The sequence below is a fragment of the Myodes glareolus genome, chromosome 6 (genome assembly GCF_982192425.1).
Source record: "Myodes glareolus chromosome 6, mMyoGla1.1, whole genome shotgun sequence".
Classification (NCBI taxonomy): Eukaryota; Metazoa; Chordata; class Mammalia; order Rodentia; family Cricetidae; genus Myodes; species Myodes glareolus.
In genome coordinates, this window is record NC_142031.1 from 20,400,779 (window position 1) to 20,421,258 (window position 20,480).

Consider the following 20,480-nt stretch of genomic DNA (forward strand, 5'->3'; position numbering starts at 1 on the left):
CAGCTACTGCCCAGACTGGTGACTCCGGCAGAAGGTACCCGACTGTGGGCCAGAGTCTTTGTCTCTAGATGGGAAAGTGGAGGATAGCGTGTGTGCTGGCTCTGAGCTTTAATTGCAGAGCACTGCACCCCGAAGTGGCCATCAGAGCCTCCTGCAAGCACAGAGCAGAAAATGTGACCGATGCGCCTGTGAGAGGCACAGCCTCATGGGGCACTAGCCTGAGCTCTGGGGGCCCCACTTCTACTTCTAACCCCCAGCTTCCTTGGGTCCAGCAGTTGTAGGGCTGTGATCACACCTTGTAGGTCCCAGGAAACTCCAGTCTGGGGCTATCCTATGACCTTGGATAGGGGTAAAGGCAAGAGTGTATGTGAGTGAGGGGAGGGGGGGTCCCTGCTTGGAACTGCCCTCTTCAAGCCTACAGATAACCATTGTGTGTCCTGTGGGGCCTTTGTGGCTCCTGACCACACCCACATCACCTGCAGATTTCACTGTGTGAAATATCTGTGTGTCATGCCTTGAGCCCCAAACGTTATAGAGGCCGCTTGGTAGGGACAAAGACTGTGGCGCGGGCTCAGACCACCTTTAATAAGTTTCATCCCCTCGCCTACCCCAGTGCCATCCACATAGTGGGGCCCAGGATGATAAACTGAGGTGTCTGGCACCCAGCAGACATCACCCTCTACCATAGCCACTACCCCTCTAGGCCAAGAAGTCAGCAGGGTGACACAGCTGATGTCTTTTCAGTGGTAACTGGGGCTGGGCCACCGCGGGCAGCAGCAGCATCCTGGCTGAGTTCGGATCCCTGCACTTGGAATTTTTGCACCTCACTGAACTCTCTGGCAACCAAGTCTTTGCAGAAAAGGTAAGCTCCCCTGCCCCCATTCTCTCCCCAGACAGGCACCCCATACCACAGCAGAGAGGCAGAGGGCAAGCATCCCACACCACAGCAGAGAGGCAGAGGGCGAGCATCCCACACCCCAGCAGAGGGGCAGAGGGCGAGCATCCCACACCCCAGCATGGGGGCAGAGGGTGAGCATCCCACACCCCAGCATGGGGGCAGAGGGCGAGCATCCCACACCCCAGCAGAGGAGCAGAGGGCGAGCATCCCACACCCCAGCAGAGGAGCAGAGGGCGAGCATCTCACACCCCAGCAGAGGAGCAGAGGGCGAGCATCTCACACCCCAGCACAGGGGCAGAGGGCAAGCATCTCACACCCCAGCACAGGGGCAGAGGGCGAGTGTCTGCAGTCAGGGTGTGCAGGACCCCCATCCACTACTCTCATAGTGGTTGCTGGTAGAAGAACCAACTGTGCTCAATGGCAGGTGGCAGGGAGGGGGACAGAAGCCACCAGAACTCTGCCAGGGAGGTTTGTGCTGGCTCATTGACTGGTGGCAGAGCTGTGAACTGTGAAATCTGGAGACAGCGGCGACTGAGCCAGGCTCCTCATACTGGCAGGAACAGGCGGTGGTGTGCACACATACCCTTTCCAGGGAACATTTTGCTTTTCTCTGTGTATGAGATCTCCCTGCCTTTCCCTCCCAGATGCCTGTCTGGCTCGGGCTGGCAGCAGGCTGGCAGAATGGTTCCTTATCTCTCTTCTCGGCTGTCCAAGACTACATGGGTGCTGAGAAGTGACATCCAGATCACTGCCCGGGTCTGACAACTGTTCATCCTGGGCCCTGCGGAGCTCTCTGAAAGGGCTATGGCCAAGGAAATGTCTGGGTTCAGATCTAGTTCTGAATCCAAAGGAAGGCAGTGTATGCATAGGCCCTGTCCAGAGCCCCCCAAGAACAGCATTTGGGGTCCTGCTGTCTCTGAGATGGCTTTACACCTCTACCTGGTGGCTCTGTCCCATCACCAGCTGTCCTCAGACCATATTCACCACCACCACCCACACAGCTTGAAGGAAATAGGTTCCTGGCCTTTGCTTGCCCCAGGCTCCAGAGTTGCACGAAGCTTCTTAACATCAGGTTCGGCACCACTGTGTCCTCGCGTGGGTCGCCACCAGAACAAGCTTCCCACCTTCTCAGCTGGTGCCTCCAACCTCCTTTCCCTCCCACCCTTACCTGTCCAGGGCTGTGGTTCCCACAGCCCAATGCCATGTTTGCTCTCTGACCCTTTGCCCAGCCCAGGCTTTCTGTTCTCTGGACTCCCCTGGGAAGCTCTGGTCAGCTCAGGAAAGGGTCCCATGTGTGCATACTGATCCTTGCCATGCCCTGGGCATATTTTATTTAAGCCTTAGCAGCCCTGGGGTGGGGGTGGGGAGTTCTGCCAGGCCTATCTAACGGAGAGGTAGAGGGTGAAATGATCCAGAGAGGCTGAGTGACCTGCTAAGAGCAGCCAGCCATGATACAGCCAAGAACTGGGCCAGGAACTTTCCAGCCTCTTCTTCCCTGGGCAGATCAGCATAGCCAGCTGCAGGGTGCACCTCCAGTCTCCCCGTCCCTCTGCCACACTCCATTTGCATACTTGAGCTATTTTCAGCCCCTCCTCACGCCTCCCACTGAGGAGATTATTAGCAGTCAACAAACTGGCCCAAATTCTTACGGCGCCCTGCATCCTCCAGCCGCTTCCCTGGGCCCCACCAGGACAGGGAAGCCTAAGTTAGGCCCGAGAATCTTCCTGTCCCTCTCACGGTCTCTGTTACCTTAAACAGACGTGAGGGCTGTGAAGCAAAACCAAGTACCTCTGAGGAATAGGAAGGCTGACGGTTCCACCTCCCGGCCGCCCTGCCATGCCAATTCATCCATGAGCAGGCTGCAGTATGGTCCTGGAGGCTTGCTCTCCCTGAGGGGTCCGTTCTAGTAGCTGTCTAGACAAAGTTCTCAATTGCATCTCTCGCCCTGTGTAGTCCCCAAGGCTGCAAGCCCAGCCGCAACTCTGTGTTGCTGTGTGCTCATCCTCCGGCTCATCCTCAATGGCTATCCGGTGCAGAGAAACCTGAGTATTAATGCCTTAGCTCACCACAGTCACACCACTGGGTCTGGGGATAGAGCTCCAACAGCAGTGCTTGCCAAAGATGCATGAGGCCCTGGGTTTGCTCCAAAGCACTCAAAAATAGGGTGCGGTCGGCATGCCTGTAACCCTAGCACTCAGAGCGGAAGCAGGAAGATTAAGAGTTCAAGGGCAGCCTGAGCTACCTGTCTTTCTTAAAGAGGGAAATTTAGTGATTACAGGATAGCCACTGCCAATCACCTAAACTCCTCACCCAGAGTGGTCCACAGGGGTGGTATCCTAGGTATCCTAGGCAGGCAGCCTAGGCTAGGACTGTCCTGGGCAGAGCAGTCAGCAGAGGGTGGTGGGCCCGCCCCCCACTTGGCCACATCCCACCATGCTCTGTGTATGGGCACAGAACCTGTGGTTCTTTCATGGCCTCCCCACATACACTGGAAAGCTTTAACACACACACACACACACACACACACACACACACACACACACACACACACACACACATCCATGTACCTCTGAACCATTTGCTCCCTCCTTGCGAATGGGGAATGAGTGGCTTCTTCCAGAAAGTGACTGTGCCTGGTGTTTCTCACAGGTCAAGAAAATCCGCAAGGTCCTCAGGGAGATTGACAAGCCCTTTGGCCTCTACCCCAACTTCCTCAGCCCAGTGAGCGGGAACTGGGTGCAGCGTGAGTACCAGTATCACTGCCCCTCATCCCACGGGGGCCTATTCAGGTTTCCTGAGCCCAAGTAGGCACTGACCGAGAGCACTGGCTCTTGAATTCACCGGTCTGGACAAGCCAGTAACTGCGCATCCGACTCTTCCCGGCCTTCTTAGCATCTGTCTTAGGGTTTCTATCACTGTGAAGAGACGCCATGACCACAACAACTCTTATAAAGGAAAACATTGAACTGGGGCTGGCTTACAGTTGCAGAGGTTTAGTTCATTATCATCATGGTGAAAACATGGCAGCGTGCAGGCAGACACGGTGCTGGAGAAGACAAGAGTTCTACCTCTGGATCTGCAGGCAGCAGAAAGACTGTGTGCCACACTGGGCATAGCCTGAGCATGGATGAGACCTCAAAACCTGCGTCTACAGTGACACACTTCCTCCAGCAAGTCCACACCTCCTGTGAACCACTCCCTATGGATGAAACATTCAAACGCACGAGTCTATAGGGCCATTCCTATTCTTTTTTAAAAAGATTTATTTATTTTGTGTGTATGGATATTTTGCCTACATACATATATCTTTGCACCATGTGCATGCCTGGTGCCATGGAGTCCTTGGAACTAGAGTTGCAGACAGTTGTGAGCTGCCTCGTGGTTGCTGGGAATTGAACCCCGGGGCCCTCTAGAGGAGCACCCAGTGCTTTTCACTGCTGAGCCATCTCTCCAGCCCCTGAGCCATTTCTCCAGACCCAGCCATTTAAACCACCACAGTGTCCATCTCTCACAGAACCTCCACACCCTCCTCTATGATCCCCAGACTCGCAGGAATGCCCCACTTAGGACTGTCACTCAGAAATGACTACGGAAAAGGCCCTGTGACATCTCCCAACCCTTTGATCTGGCTTTCCACTTCCAGCTTTGATTTAGACAAAACTTTAGGCAAGGCCAAACTAGGCGGTGATGTGAAAGTGTCTCACTCACCACTATATCTTAAACTTACCAGAATCAGTACTGAGTTTTTTTAGCTTTTTTTGTTTAAAGAATTAACCCTGACTGTCCCAGAACTCGCTTGTAGATCAGGCTGCTCTCTAACTTAGAGATCTGCCTAGCTCTGCCTCCAGAGTGCTGGAATTAAAGGCATGCACCACCATGCCCAGCTGTTTAAAGACTTTTTACTTGAGAAAAGGTCTTCCGGTACCCCAGGTTGGCCTCAAACTTGTTAGGTAGCCAAAGCTGGCCTTGAACCCTTGATACTCCTGCCTCCACATCCACAAATGCTGAGATGACATGTGTGCAATGCCACTCCTAACTTAAAAATCACAAAAGTGTGGAATTCTGAACCAAAACACTTGTCAGAATGAGGAAACTGAGGTTCGAGTACAGGTTATAAGCATGGAAGGCAAGGGCTTAAGAACTCTTACATCCCTGGCAGCCTGGGATGGTGCAGCAAGCAGAAGAGAGCCACGAAGTAACTTCCCACTACACAGGGAATCGTTTCCTTTCCAGACTGCTCCTGGGGTCACGTGTATGAGACTATTTCATGCTAATAACAGATGAATCCATGGCCTGCTGGAGAGCGGAGGGAAGGCGGGGCCTGCTGGGGCTGTCGGGGCTGCCTCCTCCTGGCTTCTGCCCCAGGTCATCTCAGGGTCTCTGGACTTCGTTGGGTTCTTTTGGCGTGATTGTATCTTTTCAGCAGGTACCCCACTTCCACCTTGCATAAACTGAGTGCCTTCCCACTCTTCCCTCCCCTTGGATTCTCTGAGTGGCCCCGAGGCAGCGCACTCAGGAGGCTGCTTGCATCTTCTGCTACCGCAGAAGTGGCAGGTGAAGGGGGAAGTGTTAGGGCCACAGCTCAAGTCACCCAGCCTCTGCTCCTGTCTCTTTCCAGGTCTCCTCACACCTGGCTTCGGCCTCTCAGGATGCTCAACCCCATCTACAGTGTAAACTATGCCCAGGATAATCCACTGGGCTCCAAACACACACGCCACACACAGACACTTACACACAGACATATGTCACAGAGACCCATGCATATGCACAAACACATCACACACATAGTCACACAGACATATGCTACATGGACCCACAAACATATACAAACACACCAAGCACACACACTTACACACACCAGACACAAAGACATAAATAACACAGATTTGCATAAACACACATACCACATACATATACACAAACATACCACCCAGATCCATGCATATATACAAACACACCACACACATACCACGTAGTCATACACTATACACAAACACACCAAACACATATACCCACACCAAATTACATACACATATATACAGACATATACCACACAGACATACACAAATACACACCACACAGGCCTGCATAAACACACATACACCACATGGACCCATACTTAAACCCAGCCAAAACACACACCACACACAAAATTGTCACACAGACCTACACAAACATCACACCGCACACATACACACAACAAACATTTACCACCCAGATCCATGCATACACACAAACACTGCACAAGACGACACATACACTATATATACACATACATGCAAACCATGCAAACCATGCAAACACAGCACACCACTGTAGTGCTGGCCCACCATCCCCAGACAGAGAGGGATCACAAGCCTCCCTCCCCTCCAGCTCCCATCATCTTGATCTGCACAGATCAATCAGTTTCCTCGGGGTGCTCTGCAGCTGGGGTCTGACCCAGGACTCCCTCTTACTCCTCTTTCCTAGCCTTTTATGAAGGGCCAGCATTCACTGCGAACGGTCAGTGAAGAGATACACATATGCACACACACACACACGTGCACATGCACATAGACACACATATATGTATATGCATATATATATATTTCCTAGTATTTATTATAAATTTGCAATAAAAAGAAAAACACAGACTATGAGAAACTCCAAACTTCATGCGTGAGCCTGCAAAGTTGGTGGGAAGGAGCCCTGTGCACAGCTGCCCTCTCTTGGTCTCTATTCCGATAACTTTACTACAGAGTAGTTGCTCTGCATCCATTTTTAAATCTCAAGGGATTTTAAAGAGAAAACCCACCCTTTACAGTTGACAACCAGGGTCCTTGTCGTCATCCTGCTAAGGCCAGATATACTATGGCCCCAGGACCCTGTGCAGGGATACAGGACACCTGGCTCAAGATGTCCTGGTTCCCACTGGGTCCCTTCAGCCCGCCCAAGCTGGACTGGGTGGCAGCTGACCAGATGCTGGCTCCACTCCAAGCCCAGCTCAGACCACGAAGGCTGCCATTTGAACCCAGCCAATAATAAATGTGCTAATCCTTCCTGTCATCTTTTCCTGCAGACCATGTCTCGGTTGGAGGACTTGGGGACAGTTTTTATGAATATTTGATTAAGTCCTGGTTGATGTCCGCCAAAACAGACACGGAGGCTAAAAATATGTACGATGAAGCATTGGAGGTAAGAGAAGTTTCCCGTGCCTGCCCAGTGAGCTGCCACCAGTCCTCAGGGCCCTGCGTGCTGGGAGGGGACAGAATGGGCAGAGAGTGACAGGCGAGGCCTCCCCAGCCACACTGCACACTGACACCTCCCCAGATTCAGGAGACATCTGCGTGTTCCTCCCTTGTGCTCAGAAACCCGGGCTCAGGCAGGTCAGCCCATTTGTCTGAGGTCTCATAGGAAGTGACAGTCTGATTTAGGAAGCTTAGTTTAAGCCCTCCCCCAATAGTCTCTGGGCTTCAGCTAATGTGTCAAAGCCCACATGGCAGCCAGGAGCCTTTGGGATCTTCAGCTGTCATTCTGTAAACGGGAGGTGACACCTCAGCAGAGAGAGAGTGGCGTCCAGGATGTGTAGAGCAAGCACTTTTGCTTGTTTTCCTATGTGGATGCCAGCGGAGATCCAGAGAGAGGAGGACACTTGCCCAAGGCCACACAGCACTGAACTAGCAGAGTTAGTGCCGCTGCTGGTCTCTTCGTGGGCTGTAGAGTGAAGAGGGGTGGAGGCTGGAGTGAGGCCCTCCGAAGAGGAACATTGAGAACAGACCAGGAGTTGACTGGCTGGAGCTGTGGATGCCTTTGAACCTAACAGGTGGGAAAGCCCAGGGCAGGGCTGGAGAGGTGGCTCCGTAGTTAAGAGCACTGGCTGCTCTTCCAGAGGATCTGGGTTCATGTCGCAGCACCCACATGGTGACTCACAACTGCCTGGGGATCAAGTACCATCCCCTGACCTCCCTGGGCGGCAGGCATACACATGGTGCACAGACATACATGCAGGCAAAACTCTCGTACGTATAAAGTAAAAATAATAAATCTAGCTGTGTGGTGGTGGGACACGCCTTTAATCCCAGCACTCAGGAGGCAGAGGCAGTGAATCTCTGTGAGTTCAAGGCCAGCCTGGTTTACAAAGTGAGTTCCAGGACAGTCAGAGCTGTTGCACAGAGAAACCCTGTTTCAAAAACAAAATTATCATCACCATCTCAAGAGAATTTTTTAAGAAAAAGCATGGAGAAGACTCAGGCCTCAGTTTGCCATGAAGTTAGTTGAATTCCTTGTCCCATTGCCTTGCTCTAGAGCACCACCTCATGTCCTTTGGTGTGTGCCCTTGTTCCCCTTGTGCCCAGAAATCAGTTCTGCACACAACAGCCATAGGGCTGGAGATGCTTGCTTGTCTCCTCGCCATCTCTCCTTTACTCCTGGAGTTGATGGTGACCCACCCCCTCTACCCACTGGGTCCTACCCGATTGGGACCCTGTCAATCACCAAGACCACACCACTCCCTTCTTGCCCCTCTGCTTCCTCAGGTGCAGCAGGCTGTTCCCACCTTAGCGCCTTAGTACATGCCAACCACTCTACCCAGAATGCCATTCCAAAGCCAGGTCCTTTAGAGCGGCCAACTCTTGGTACATATGCTGCCAAAATGACCTTCCCAGCCTGTCCGTCACACGTCCAGGCTTATTCTCTTCCTCACTTGTAACGGAATCCAAAATGATTGCTTACAAACACCTAATCCTTGCTGGTCTTCCCCAAATACACTGTGAGTTCTCCAGCCGACAGCCCTGTCTCCTTGTTTACCCCATAAGCCTCACTCCTGAAACAGGCTGGCAATGGCTGTCACACAATAACTGTTACATGACAAAGTAGGTGCTGGGTGATGGATAAGAAGAATGGATGGGTGTTTGGATGGATGGGTGGGTGGGTGTATGAGTGGATAGGTGTGGATAGTTGATCGAGGGATTGAGGGATGGGTATAAACGGTTCAATAGCTAGATGGATGGACAGATGGTAGGTGAGTGGGTATGTGGATGTGTGAACAGATGTGTGAACAGTTGGGCGGATGGATGGATGGATGGATGGATGGACGGACAGACAGATGGACATGTGAGTGGATGGGTGGATTGGTATGGGCAGCCGGATGGATAGATGAAAGGATAGACAAATGGATGGTTGGCCTGATAGATTTATGAGTGGGTGGATGTATGAGTGGATTGATATGAACACTTCAGACAGTTGAGCAGATGCACGAGTGTGTTAGTGGGTGGATGGGGGGGACAGATAGATGGACCAGTGAATAGAGGAGTAGATGGGTGGATGGGTTGGTGGGTGGATGGTGGATGGACAGACAGACCGATGGATAGCTGAGTACATGGGTGAATGGGTTGGTGGGTGGATGGTGGATGGGTAGACAGACCAATGGATAACTGAGTAGATGGGTGGATGGGCAGGCAGATTGATGTGAACAGTTGAATGGATGGATCAATGCATGGATTAGTTGATGGGTAGATGGGTGGATTTGGATATGAATGTATGGATGGGTTGATGAAGAGACGAATGGGAGACTGGTGAACTAATGTGAGCAGATAGGTATATTGGGGAGGGGTAGACTGATGCAAACAGTTGGATGGATGCATGAATGGGAGGATGGGTGGTCTCTAGGCACTGTTGATGGTATAAGTCGGCCTGGCAATGGGAGCGCTTATAGGAGCACTCTGAAGCAGACTGCTCGAGCTCTTAAACTGTGGACGTAGGGGTGAGAGGTCTCTGCCTGGCCCCCTGGTGCCATGCCCTGGCATGAAGCATCACAGCTCAGCTCATTCCGTCTTAGCCCTGTCTGCCCTTGGCTTTGGCCAGCGTCCCCTACAGGAGGATTGCTGTCTTCTCTTCCTGCAGCTCTCTGCAGAGTAAATATTAAGTTAACGAGTGCACTGCCTCACGGCCCTTAGGGCACACTGTGGCTGCAGCTTCAAGGGGAGAGATGGCCATGAATTATTAAGCAGTCTGGAAGCCTCAGAAAGCATGGCTGAGCAGAGAAAACTCGGCTCCCACATTTGATCTTCTGTTAGGAGCCTGGGGCCACAGACCCTGAGTGAAGGGCAGGCCTCTGGCAGGTTTGGGGCTTTGAAGAATATTCTAGTGGTCCTCAGCCTTGCTAGCATGTTGGAATCACTTGGGAGATTCAGACCCCTTCTCAGGCTGGACCTCAACAATGGTGCCAGACCCTCTGGGGTGGCCCAGAGATGCCTTTGTAGAGCTTCCCAGGGATGCCTGTGTGAACAAGGGCTGGGAACCTGCAGGTTCAACCTGGGTCCAGTTGGGATGGCTAGGAGGATTCAAGACACCCCACAAACACACCCTTGAGACCCATAAGAGGGGGACACTTAAGGAAGCCAAGGAGGGCCTTGTTGCTGTGGCCTCCCAGTGAGTCCCTGTACTCATGCCCCCTTAAAGATAAAGAAACAGAAGGTCTGCCACACCACAGCAAGAGCCAAGGTGGGAGCAAGGGCCTCCCTGACGCTAACCCTACTGTCCATGCCTGCACTAGCTGGCTGCAAGTCACTTGGGTCCCTGTACGAAGACTCAGGTGAGCTTCCCAAGAGGCATACATAGGAAGGAACTGACTGGGCCAGGCACTGAGCCAGATCACAATACTCTCTCCTTTGGGCCTCACCATACCCTGCGAGTGAGCTTGCATTCCCATTCTACAGGTGAGCAAAGTGAGTCTTCAGAAAAGTGGGAAGTGGCCCAGAGGGATCCAGACCCCGTCCCCTGACCAAACTCAGATCCTCTGTACCACGTCTTGGAACGTGGGCCTTGTCCAGGCACACCACTCCCATACCGTGTCTTGTGGCTTTAGGCTTTAGTTTGGGCTAAGGAGGTGGTTCACTCTATAAAGTGCTTGCTGCACAGGGAGAGGACTAGAGTTACTCCCCAGAACCTACCTAAAGAGCCCGGCACAGTGGCCTACGTTTATAATCTCAGAGCTGGGGAGGCAGAGATGAAGGTCCTGAGGAGTCTCACTGGCCAACTAGTCTAACCAACAAGCCCAAGATCCCAGTAAGAAACCTTGTCCCCCCCCCCAAAAAAATCCAAGCTGTACAGCACTTGAGGAACGCCTATGGCTGCCCTCTGGCCTCCACATATATGCGCACACATTACAAACATACCCACACATGCACAGTGCACACACGAACACTCACATATGAACACAAACAGAATGTGGCCTGGCTTTAGTCTCCACCTCTGTTTGTCTCTATCGTAGTCAGAGACACAGATCTGTGGTTTCCTCAGAGAGGCCGTTATGCAGTCCAGGACTCACCCAGCCTGTGGAGGGAGGGGGTCTAGAAGGTACTGTTTCCCAGCCGTGTGGCATGGCACCCTGGCATCATGACATCCCTATACGTCTTCTTTATCACATCCAACACATAGGTAGGTTCTGGGGCCCTGGATTCACCCTGATGCCCACCCCCTGCAGTTGCCCAGATGCGCACCCCCTGCAGTGACCCTTCACGGATCAGCTGCTGGGACCCCACTCTACCCAGGAGCCAGTGCTGAGCCTAGAGCAGACCCGCCTAGCAGCTGGTCGCACACCAGGCCTCAGCACACTCCCCACGTGGAGCTGGTGCCCCAGCAAGGCACCTCATCAACCCCTTTCCCATCTGCCACTCAGCGAGGGTTCCACAGCCAGACTCCCAGCCCTGGCCCTGACAGGAGAGGAGAAGGAAAAACAGATCCAGAAGCCAGGGCCGACTTCATGTGCCAGGTCCTGGTTGGTGGCTGACAGCTGTGTCAGGCGACACTCCGAGGTGGGAATAAGGCACTGAGCGCAATCATGCTCCAAGTGGAGAGTCAGGGGGTAGGCATAAGAGGGCGGACCTTCCAAGAACCCTAGTGTGCTGGAGGAGGCCTTCCAGGGCTCAGAATGCAGAGTGGGCACACACAGCCAGAGACAAGAGACCTCTCTGACCTCATTCTACAAAGTAGAACGTCCATATTTCATCTCAAACCCTCATTTCATCTCTCCCTGACTGCTGGTCACAGACAGCCATTCCTACGTGCATTTGACAGAGACGGCTGCACCCAGAGTCTGCAGAGGACTGCCCATCCACAGTGCTATTGTGTCCCCAGCCCTTGGCCCCCCAAAAGACTCTGGCCCTCTTGGGATATCCAAACGGGCGGGCATGAATGGGAAAAGGTCAATGAGGCTGGGGAGGCTGTGGCTAGAGGGCAGGAGACAGGCTGCAAGGACTTATGGGCAGTGTCTCTTGGGGACTCTGGTGCAAAGAGACAAAGTTGACATGGCACAGAGAAAGTGTGTGACCTGCCCAGCGCCACACAGCAGAACTGATAGAAAAGAGATTTGAGCTCACAGGAACCAGTCTTGAAAACCAGTGACTCCTTGGGGTCCAGGTCAGGGTGTCTTTGAGGCCTAGTGGGGCCTTCTTTCAATGGTGCCAAGAATCTATTGAGGTTGCGTAAGGGCCTATGATGTGATCCATTCATTTAAGAGTAGATTGGAGGAGGTCAAGAACTCTGGCTGCTCTTCCAGAGGTTCCGAGTTCAATTCCCAGAAACCACATGGTGGCTCACAGCCATCTAGAATGATATCTGGTGTCCTCCTCTGGCTTGCAGGCATACGTGCAGACAGGACCAGTAATGTTTCCACGGGTCTTCAGCCCAAGCCAGGACTCATGGGCCTCTCTGGAGGCCAGCTCTGGGCCGTGTGGACAGCACCCAGCTTCAGAGTTCCTGGAACTATTGGCAGGAGGCACTCCAACATCACGAGTCATTCTCAGGGGCCCCTTTGTACTGAAAGGAACCTACAGAGCTAGCAGAAGAAGCGGAACTCCAGTGGGTGACGAGGGAAAGCTGAACTCCAGTGGGTGACGAGGGGGAGCCAATCCTCCCATGATCCTCCCACGCCCAGCAGGGAGGGAGAAAGCACTGCTGAAGCCCTGGACAGAGCAGAGGTTCATTTTCTATGAGACACAGGGGCCTCCCTCCCACAAAGGCCGGTAGCCACAGGAAGGCTGGGAACTCCAGAGCCTTCTGGAGCTGGGGCTCAGACAAGTCAGCAGCCTTCAGGCCAAGGCCTTCCTAGCAGACGCTGCAGTGGAGGGGAAGGAAGTCTCATTGATCCTTATTTTATTCATTGTGATTACTGTTGGATCTGGGAATCTGACTCGGTGGACAAGTTTGCACATCAGGCAATTTTACCTGTGGAGCCATCTCACAGGTCCCATTGTAAAGATTTTTAAACGTTCTTTAAAACTTCGTTGTTTTTGTTTTGTTTTGTTTTTTAGCCTTTAAAGATTTACTTGTTATTTTTATTTTATGGGTTGAATGTGACGGTGTACCATGTGTATGCAGTGCCTGCTGAGGCCAGAAGAGGGCGTCATATCCTCTGGAACTAAAGTTACAGATGGTTGAGCTGTTCCGTGGGTACTGGGAATGAACCTGGGTCCTCTGGAAGAACAGCCAGTGCTCTTAACCACTGAACCGTTTCCAGCCACAAACTGTAGATTTAAAAGGCCTGTGTTACATTCTAGCTTCCAGAAGGACCCCCCTCCCACCCCACTGAACTGGCCCTCAGAGACAGGGCCCTGCAGAGCAACCCTGCCCCCGTTTCCCTGTGGCTCACTTGTGTCTCCCCTTCTCTCCTTCCCCCCACTGTGGTGCTCCCCCCCTTTCAGGCCATAGATACCTATTTGGTGAATGTCTCTCCTGGGGGTCTGACCTACATTGCTGAGTGGCGAGGGGGAGTTCTGGATCACAAGATGGGACACCTGGCCTGCTTCTCAGGGGGCATGATCGCCCTTGGTGCCGAGGACGCCAAGGAAGACAAGAAGGCCTACTACCGAGACCTCGCAGCCCAGATCACCAGAACATGCCATGAGTCCTATGTCCGCTCAGGTAACCCTGCAGGGGGAAAAGCAGCAGCTGATACCCAGGTTAGATACCAGGAAGCACTGGCCAGAGCAGCAGAGCGGGGAAGGAGGGGGAGCTCTTAGTATCATCTGCCCTGGGCATTTACCAGAATCTGAGTGAGAGGCAGTCCTGGTACTGTGTCCAGCACTGATAGGTGTCACTACTGAGCTTCGTCCTCGGCCGGCCCCCTCGTCCCCCACCGCCCCCCCTCCCCACCGTGGCACAGATGGAGAAACTGAGGCTCAGAGATGACTTACCTGGCCAAGGTTCCACCGGAGGCAGGGATTGGAGGATCCTCCAACACCCATGGCAGATTGACAACTGACCCCTGCAAATCCCCTGCCTGCACAGGTGCCTCTACCTGTCCTCTGCACCCATGTGGCTCTCACCCCATGTTTGCCACTCTTTGATTCATGACCACCACCAAGTTTAAGATCACCATTTACATAGACCTGGCAAATAGTCAGTCTAGGGGTGTGAGCCACACACGTTATTAGTCAGCCCAGAGAAAGGGAACTGACTTAGGGGAAGTCCCTTCAAAAGTGAGTGGCTGAGCCTGGCTGAGAACCAGGCCCCGACAGCCGGTCACATTGTCCCCCTCTGAAAGTGCACTGTCCAGCCTCGCTTAGGCAGTAGAGCTGCCTCTCTGAGCCACAGTCCTCACCTTGGGTGGATGAGAGGTTTCATGCTGTGCTGAGCCTCCGTTTTCTCATCTGTCCAATGGGAGAACAGCATGCAGCTGCCTGAGCCATGCCAGGTTCCACGAGCCAGCGTCCAAGCCGCCCTGCAGAAAAAGGCTTTGACGTGTCTGGGGCTGGAGCTGGTTCCAAGTGGGTCCTAGGAAGTCATATTCATGCTGGACCTGAAATTGGGTCTCCCATTCTTTCCACGGCCCTGGCTGGGCCAGGGCCATAAACAAATGGGAAATCTCAGGAATAATAAAGAGCTGTTTGTCTGGACAATCATCTAGGGCTGTAAAAGACAGTAGCTTAATTGAGCATATTGTCCCAGCCAGCCTGGCTCACCCGCGGCCGCTGCCGGCTGTACAGCCTCCTCCTCCCTCACCCCATTAGGAACTTGGCAAAAGCACTGTTTCCCAGTGGCAGAGCCTCAGAGCCACCTAAGACTGCGTGGGGGTCGGGGCTGAAGAAGCTGAGCCCAGCTGACTCTTCTTTTGAGCAGATAAACTTACAAAGTGCCAACAGGCTTTAGAGGAAATCCCCCGCCAGGGCCTCATGGGAGCCAAGGCCACGCAGGATGGGGAGAACACAATCACCCCAGCTCAGCCATGCCTCGCTGTGTGGCCTTTACTAACATGCTTAGCCTCTCTGATCCTGTTTCCATAAGTGTAAGAGAAGACTTGCCCTTAGCAAAGGAGAAAGAAAAATGAAGGACTGGAATCATGTAAAGTGCCCGGCAGAGCCCCTGAGATCACAGGCGGCGGCTGTGCTGTTCTGCACACATTGGGTCCTGCAGAAAACCAAATGGCAGTAGACTGCCCACAGACAAATTCTGGGCCCCATCAAGGCAAGCACCCTCTGCTTGGGCAGGGGCTTTCCCAGGCTCCTGTCATGGTTAGGGTTTCCACAGCTGTGATAAAATACCATGAGCAGGAACGACCTGAGGAGGAATCCATTTCATCCTAGTCTCCCGGGTCACGCCCCATCACTAAGGGGAGTCAGGGCAGGACCCTGGAGGCTGGAACTGAAGCACAGACCGTGGAGAAGCATCGCCTACTGGCTTCTTTCCAAGGCTTGCTCAGCTTGCTTATCTACCCCAGGACCTCCTGTCCAGGAATGACACCACCCCCTCTTGGACTGGGGCCCCCAATATTAATCATTAATACAGTACCCCACAGACTTGCCTCCAGGCCAACCGCAGAGACACAGTTTCTCAGTTAAGATTCCCTCCCCCCAGATATGTCTAGATTGGCGACAAGTTGACCATAACCAACCCACCAACCCTGATGCTCCGGGAGCTCCTGGTCTTGAGTGGTGGTGGCTGTGTGGAAGGCAGGGAGCTGGTGGAAGGATTGATGGAAGGATTCGGATAATAACGATCTGATAAATCCTACAACCCCAACTTTTATTGTTGGTTTGAGAGAATTGAGTCAGATTCTAAAATGTAGCCCTTGTTGGTCTATAACTCATTATGTAGCCCAGGCTGGCCTCAAAATCAGAGAGATCCGCTTGCTTCTGCCTCCCAGTGCTGGGCTCATAGGTGTGCACCACCACACCCAGCTAAACGGCTAAATTCTTCAAGCGTCAGCCAACTTGCCGTGCAGGCTGTACACAGTTTGACGCAGCCCCAAGAGGCATCCAGGTCTTTCCTAGACAGCGGCCACAGGAGCAGGAAGCGGGGGTTCTGACAGTTTTTGTGGATCTGTTCCCACAGACACCAAGCTGGGGCCTGAGGCCTTCTGGTTCAATTCCGGCCGAGAGGCGGTGGCCACACAGCTAAGCGAGAGCTACTACATCCTGCGACCTGAGGTGGTGGAGAGCTACATGTACCTGTGGCGGCAGACACATGACCCCATCTACAGGGAGTGGGGCTGGGAGGTAGTGATGGTGAGTGTGGGGGTAGCGGGTGTCCCTGGGAAGCCACAGTCGCGGGGGCTTAAAGCCTCTGGCTTGGGAACTACAGGAAGGCAACCAGGCCGTCCTCTGACCAAGGGATGGGATGGTAGAATTGTTCAGGAGGCTGCAGAGCCAAGAATGCAGCTCTGGCAAAACCTCCCTGAGGTGAGGCTGAAATTGCTAAGGAGAGTCCAAGTGTCTGTGACCTTGGGGACATGGCTGGTGGCCATAGCTAGTACCATCTAGTTTCTGTGCTCTGGCCCTGGAGCCTGGATGAGTTGGCTGAGGTGCCTCCTTTGAAACAGGTCCAGCTGCCACCAGCTCACCCTGCCCCATGGTCTTCCCTCCATCCCAAGCACTAGGTCCTCCTAGAGTGTCTTAGTCACTGTCATGTTGCTGTGAAGGGACAGCCATGTTAAGTGTTAGGCAACTCTTAGAGAGAAAGCATTTACTTTGGGCTTTGAAGCCGTGGATTGACCTTCAAAGATTTTTATTTTTTTAAGATTTATGTTCATGTTCTGTCTACATGTACACCTTCAGGCCAGAAGAGAGCGCCAGATCTCATTTCAGATGGTTGTGAGCCGCCATGTGGTTGTTGGGAATTGAACTCAGGACCTTTGGAAGAGCAGGCAGTACTCTTAACCGCTGAGCCATCTCTCCAGGCCCCCAAAGGGGCCAAATGTTTTGTGCTCATGTGCATCACTAGAGCACAAGGGGCCAGTGTTGCATGTGGAGAAGAACAGAAGAGCCCCCTAAAAGGCTTCTCAGCAATGGCTCTGTCTGAGGGCACACCAAAAGGCAATGTACTTCAGCATTCACTTCTCTCTGAAGCACAGCACCGTATATAAGGCTGAGATCAAGAGGTCACTGAGACAAGCTGTAACTAAGATTCGTTAGTTGTAGGAGTGTCAAGGTTCTGAAGAGTTTAGCCCCACAGATGTAGGGGTTTCCCTGTTGGAGGATTTCAAGAAAGGGGAAGGTCCCACACCACGTAGTTTCTAAGTAAGCTGTAATACGCCCTTGCAGTCAGATTTCCAAGTGGCAAGGGAAGGGGGAAGATCCATTTTACCCTTTGTGACGGTAGCCACCACAAGTGGCCTGTCGTCGCCAGCAGGATGCCTCGCCCACTGAGCCTACAATGTACAAAACTGTGTTTCTGTGTAGAACAGGACACCCACATCCACCCTGACGCAGAGGTGTCACCTCCAGGTTCCTGAGTCTGCTCTCTGAATCCCAGAGGCCCCCGCAGGTTGCCAGCAAGAATCCTTGACCTTTCACCTCTGTGGTGAAAGTGTCAGTCACCTGGTCACCCGGGCCCCTGGAAGGTGGAGAAGCCTGGGCTAGATTCAAACAGGGAATTGCTCAGTTACTCGGGGAAGCATGGGGCCGAGTTCCCAGAGTGGGCGAGGGCAGTGTGGGCAGGCTGAACCTGGGAGAAGGACCTGGTCTGGACTCCCTGGTGGCCAGCCAAGGGCTGGGATCTGTGTTGTTGAGCTCTGGCCAGCGGGCATCTCCTCCTCACACCAAGGCTGCTCCCTTCCTCCAGGCCCTGGAGAAACACTGCCGGACGGAAGCTGGTTTCTCGGGGATCCAGGATGTGTACAGTAGCAACCCCAACCACGACAACAGGCAGCAAAGTTTCTTCTTAGCCGAGACGCTGAAGTGAGTACAGCTGTCCCTGGGTCAGGCCAGGGGCTCAGGAGTCACAGGGAGGGAGCCCATGTGGGCTGGAGGCTTAGGGCTACCCAGCAGGCCGGGCTCTGGCAAGGCCCCAGCACTGACCACAGAGGTGATTTTTGCAAACCCCTTCACCTGGTCCTTTGTCACTCAGCTCTTCAAAATAGTCACCTTCCGTGTGACATTGATACTGAGCACTGTTGGGGGTGTCCCCTGTGACCTCTGCAGCCCAGCTGGGAGTGTATGGCAGACTCCTGCCTGCTTCGGGTGTAGTCCACTGTCCTGCTTACCCCACTATGCTTCTTACGCGCATGGTCTCTTCCAGTAAGCCCCCACACCGGAGGCTGGGGTCCCCAGAGCCTGGCTGTGTCACGGCTGCAGGAATTTAACTGTTTCTTGGGAACTGGGCCAGAGTTTGGGCAGGTACAGACCCTGTGCTGCCTGACGCCCAAGTCTGCAGGGCTCACAACAGGGCAGACAGGCGAATGAAGCAGGGATGTGGGCCAGGATTAATCAGGTCCTCTGACCCCAGAGCTCCGAATCCCTGTGCTTTCCCAGGGCCAACCCCGGCAGGTGTGGGTGTCCCCTCCCATGGCCCTCCTTCCCCTGGGCACTAACCACTCTCTCACTCCTGCCCCGCCACACAGATACCTCTATCTTCTGTTCTCTGAAGATAACGTGCTGTCGCCAGAGGACTGGGTGTTCAACACCGAGGCCCACCCGCTGCCCATCAATCACTGGGACAGCTCCACCATGGCTGGGCACCGCCACTAACCCACTGTCTCCACACCCGTGTCTCAGGGATGCCTCTACTTTCTTGGGATCCGGGACCGTTCTCAGAGGCACTGGGGACGGGAGGCCCATCGTGGGCCAACCCTGGACGGATGTGTCGGACAGGCAACTACTTTTCCTCTGTGAGGAGACAGGAGCTGGTGGCTATACCAGCATTGGGCCCAGGCTGTGGTCCCCGGAGCCCGTACGTTCCTTTCTATGGGGGAATTTCTGCACCCCCCCCCCACTCGCTGTCACAGGGCCAAAGGACTGGAGGTTTGCATAGTCACACCATGGATTTGATTTGCTTCCTTTTTGGTTTAGGGAGTTGGTTTTGCTTGATTTTGCATTTTTTTCCCCACTTGAGTTTCATGACGATTACAAATACAGTTTTCAGAATCATAATCATGCACCTTCTGAACTGGCGTCCCCTAACTCAAGGAGACCTTGACTGTCGCACACTCGCTCCCGCTCTTGACCGGTCTGTTTTCAATGCCTCTCACCCCAGCACCGACTCTGTTCTACCACGTGTCTCCTGCTTTATCAGTTGAGGAGGCGCTCCCCTTTGAGTTGGTCCCAAATGTTACCAGTCACTAATGCTATTTTCATTACTGTCATGGAAAATTATGTGAAGTAGAATAAAGGAGTTTATTGAATAAGAGGTAAGATTGGACTCATTGCCCACCAGGGGCTCCTGGGAAAAGCATTCAAACAATGTCATCAGAAACAATCACCAGCCGGCAGCAGAGCTGAGGTGTGATTTAGTCAACCATACTTGCCTCTGTAACCTCCCTTCAATTGGCCCGAGTAGATCCAGGAAGTGTGAGGCCCGCCCTTTGGATAGAGTTGGGTATGCATGCTCAGATGGAGGATTGGAAGAAGCCCAGAGAGGTGAAGCTGTCTGCCCGAGGTCACACAGCCAGGAAAAGGGCAGAAGTGCATCATCTTCTGGGATCTCCCAGCCACCCCAGCCCTTTGTTTATCTGCCACCATTCAGCAATGCTTGGGGAGCAACTGTCGTGACCAGGTGCTGCACCTCAGACCTAGGGCAAGGCTGGCTGTGAGACAGTCAGGGGACTCAGGTCAGATGGTGCTCCTAGGTCAGTGGGATAACTTCAAATCATTGGAAATACCAACAAGACAGGAAGTTGAGCCAACAATAGCCAGGACCTGGCTCAGGGGTTAGGGACAATAAGGCGACTTTTAAGCCAAGATAAGTAGGAAGTTATAGGAAAGGACATAGTGGGGTGAGGTCTGTCAATCCAGACCCCCTTCCCACCCTCCCTATGCCAACCTCCGCTGCCCTGTGACCCCAGAGGCCATCTGCATGGCAAGGAGTTCACGTCACTACACTGAGGTGCCAGGGTTTCCTTTCCAAGCCGGTCCCGCTTGCAGCCTGGCCACAGCTGAGGTCCTCCGGAATGTTGAGTCTTTCCCAGTCCCTTCATTGGACTGTGCTGGTCAGCTGGCCATCGAGGTATTGGAGCTCTGAATCTGGTGACCCCCCGCCCCACCATGTGTGCCCAGGCAAGTCACCTCACCTCTCTGGGCTCTTATTCATCAGCACAGATTCAACCGATGAGATGCTCCTGGTACGCTATGGTGCAGGGTCTCTGGCCTCCTTGTTCTGCAGGCTCAGACAC

The 20,480-nt window shown here is 53.3% G+C and overlaps 1 protein-coding gene across 1 annotated transcript in view; it reads left to right on the forward strand.

Annotated features, from left to right (window-relative positions):
* Positions 1-19,496, forward strand: part of Man1c1 (mannosidase alpha class 1C member 1) — a 140,013-nt gene extending 120,517 nt beyond the window's left edge. Inside the window, exons 6-12 of the mRNA XM_048443156.3 lie at positions 745-862; positions 3,548-3,641; positions 6,957-7,072; positions 13,579-13,798; positions 16,208-16,380; positions 17,936-18,051; positions 18,714-19,496. Of these exons, the coding sequence (XP_048299113.2) occupies positions 745-862; positions 3,548-3,641; positions 6,957-7,072; positions 13,579-13,798; positions 16,208-16,380; positions 17,936-18,051; positions 18,714-18,840 (964 nt within the window). The 3' untranslated portion in view covers positions 18,841-19,496. The remainder of the gene's footprint in view (positions 1-744; positions 863-3,547; positions 3,642-6,956; positions 7,073-13,578; positions 13,799-16,207; positions 16,381-17,935; positions 18,052-18,713) is intronic.
* The last annotated feature ends 984 nt before the right edge of the window (positions 19,497-20,480 follow it).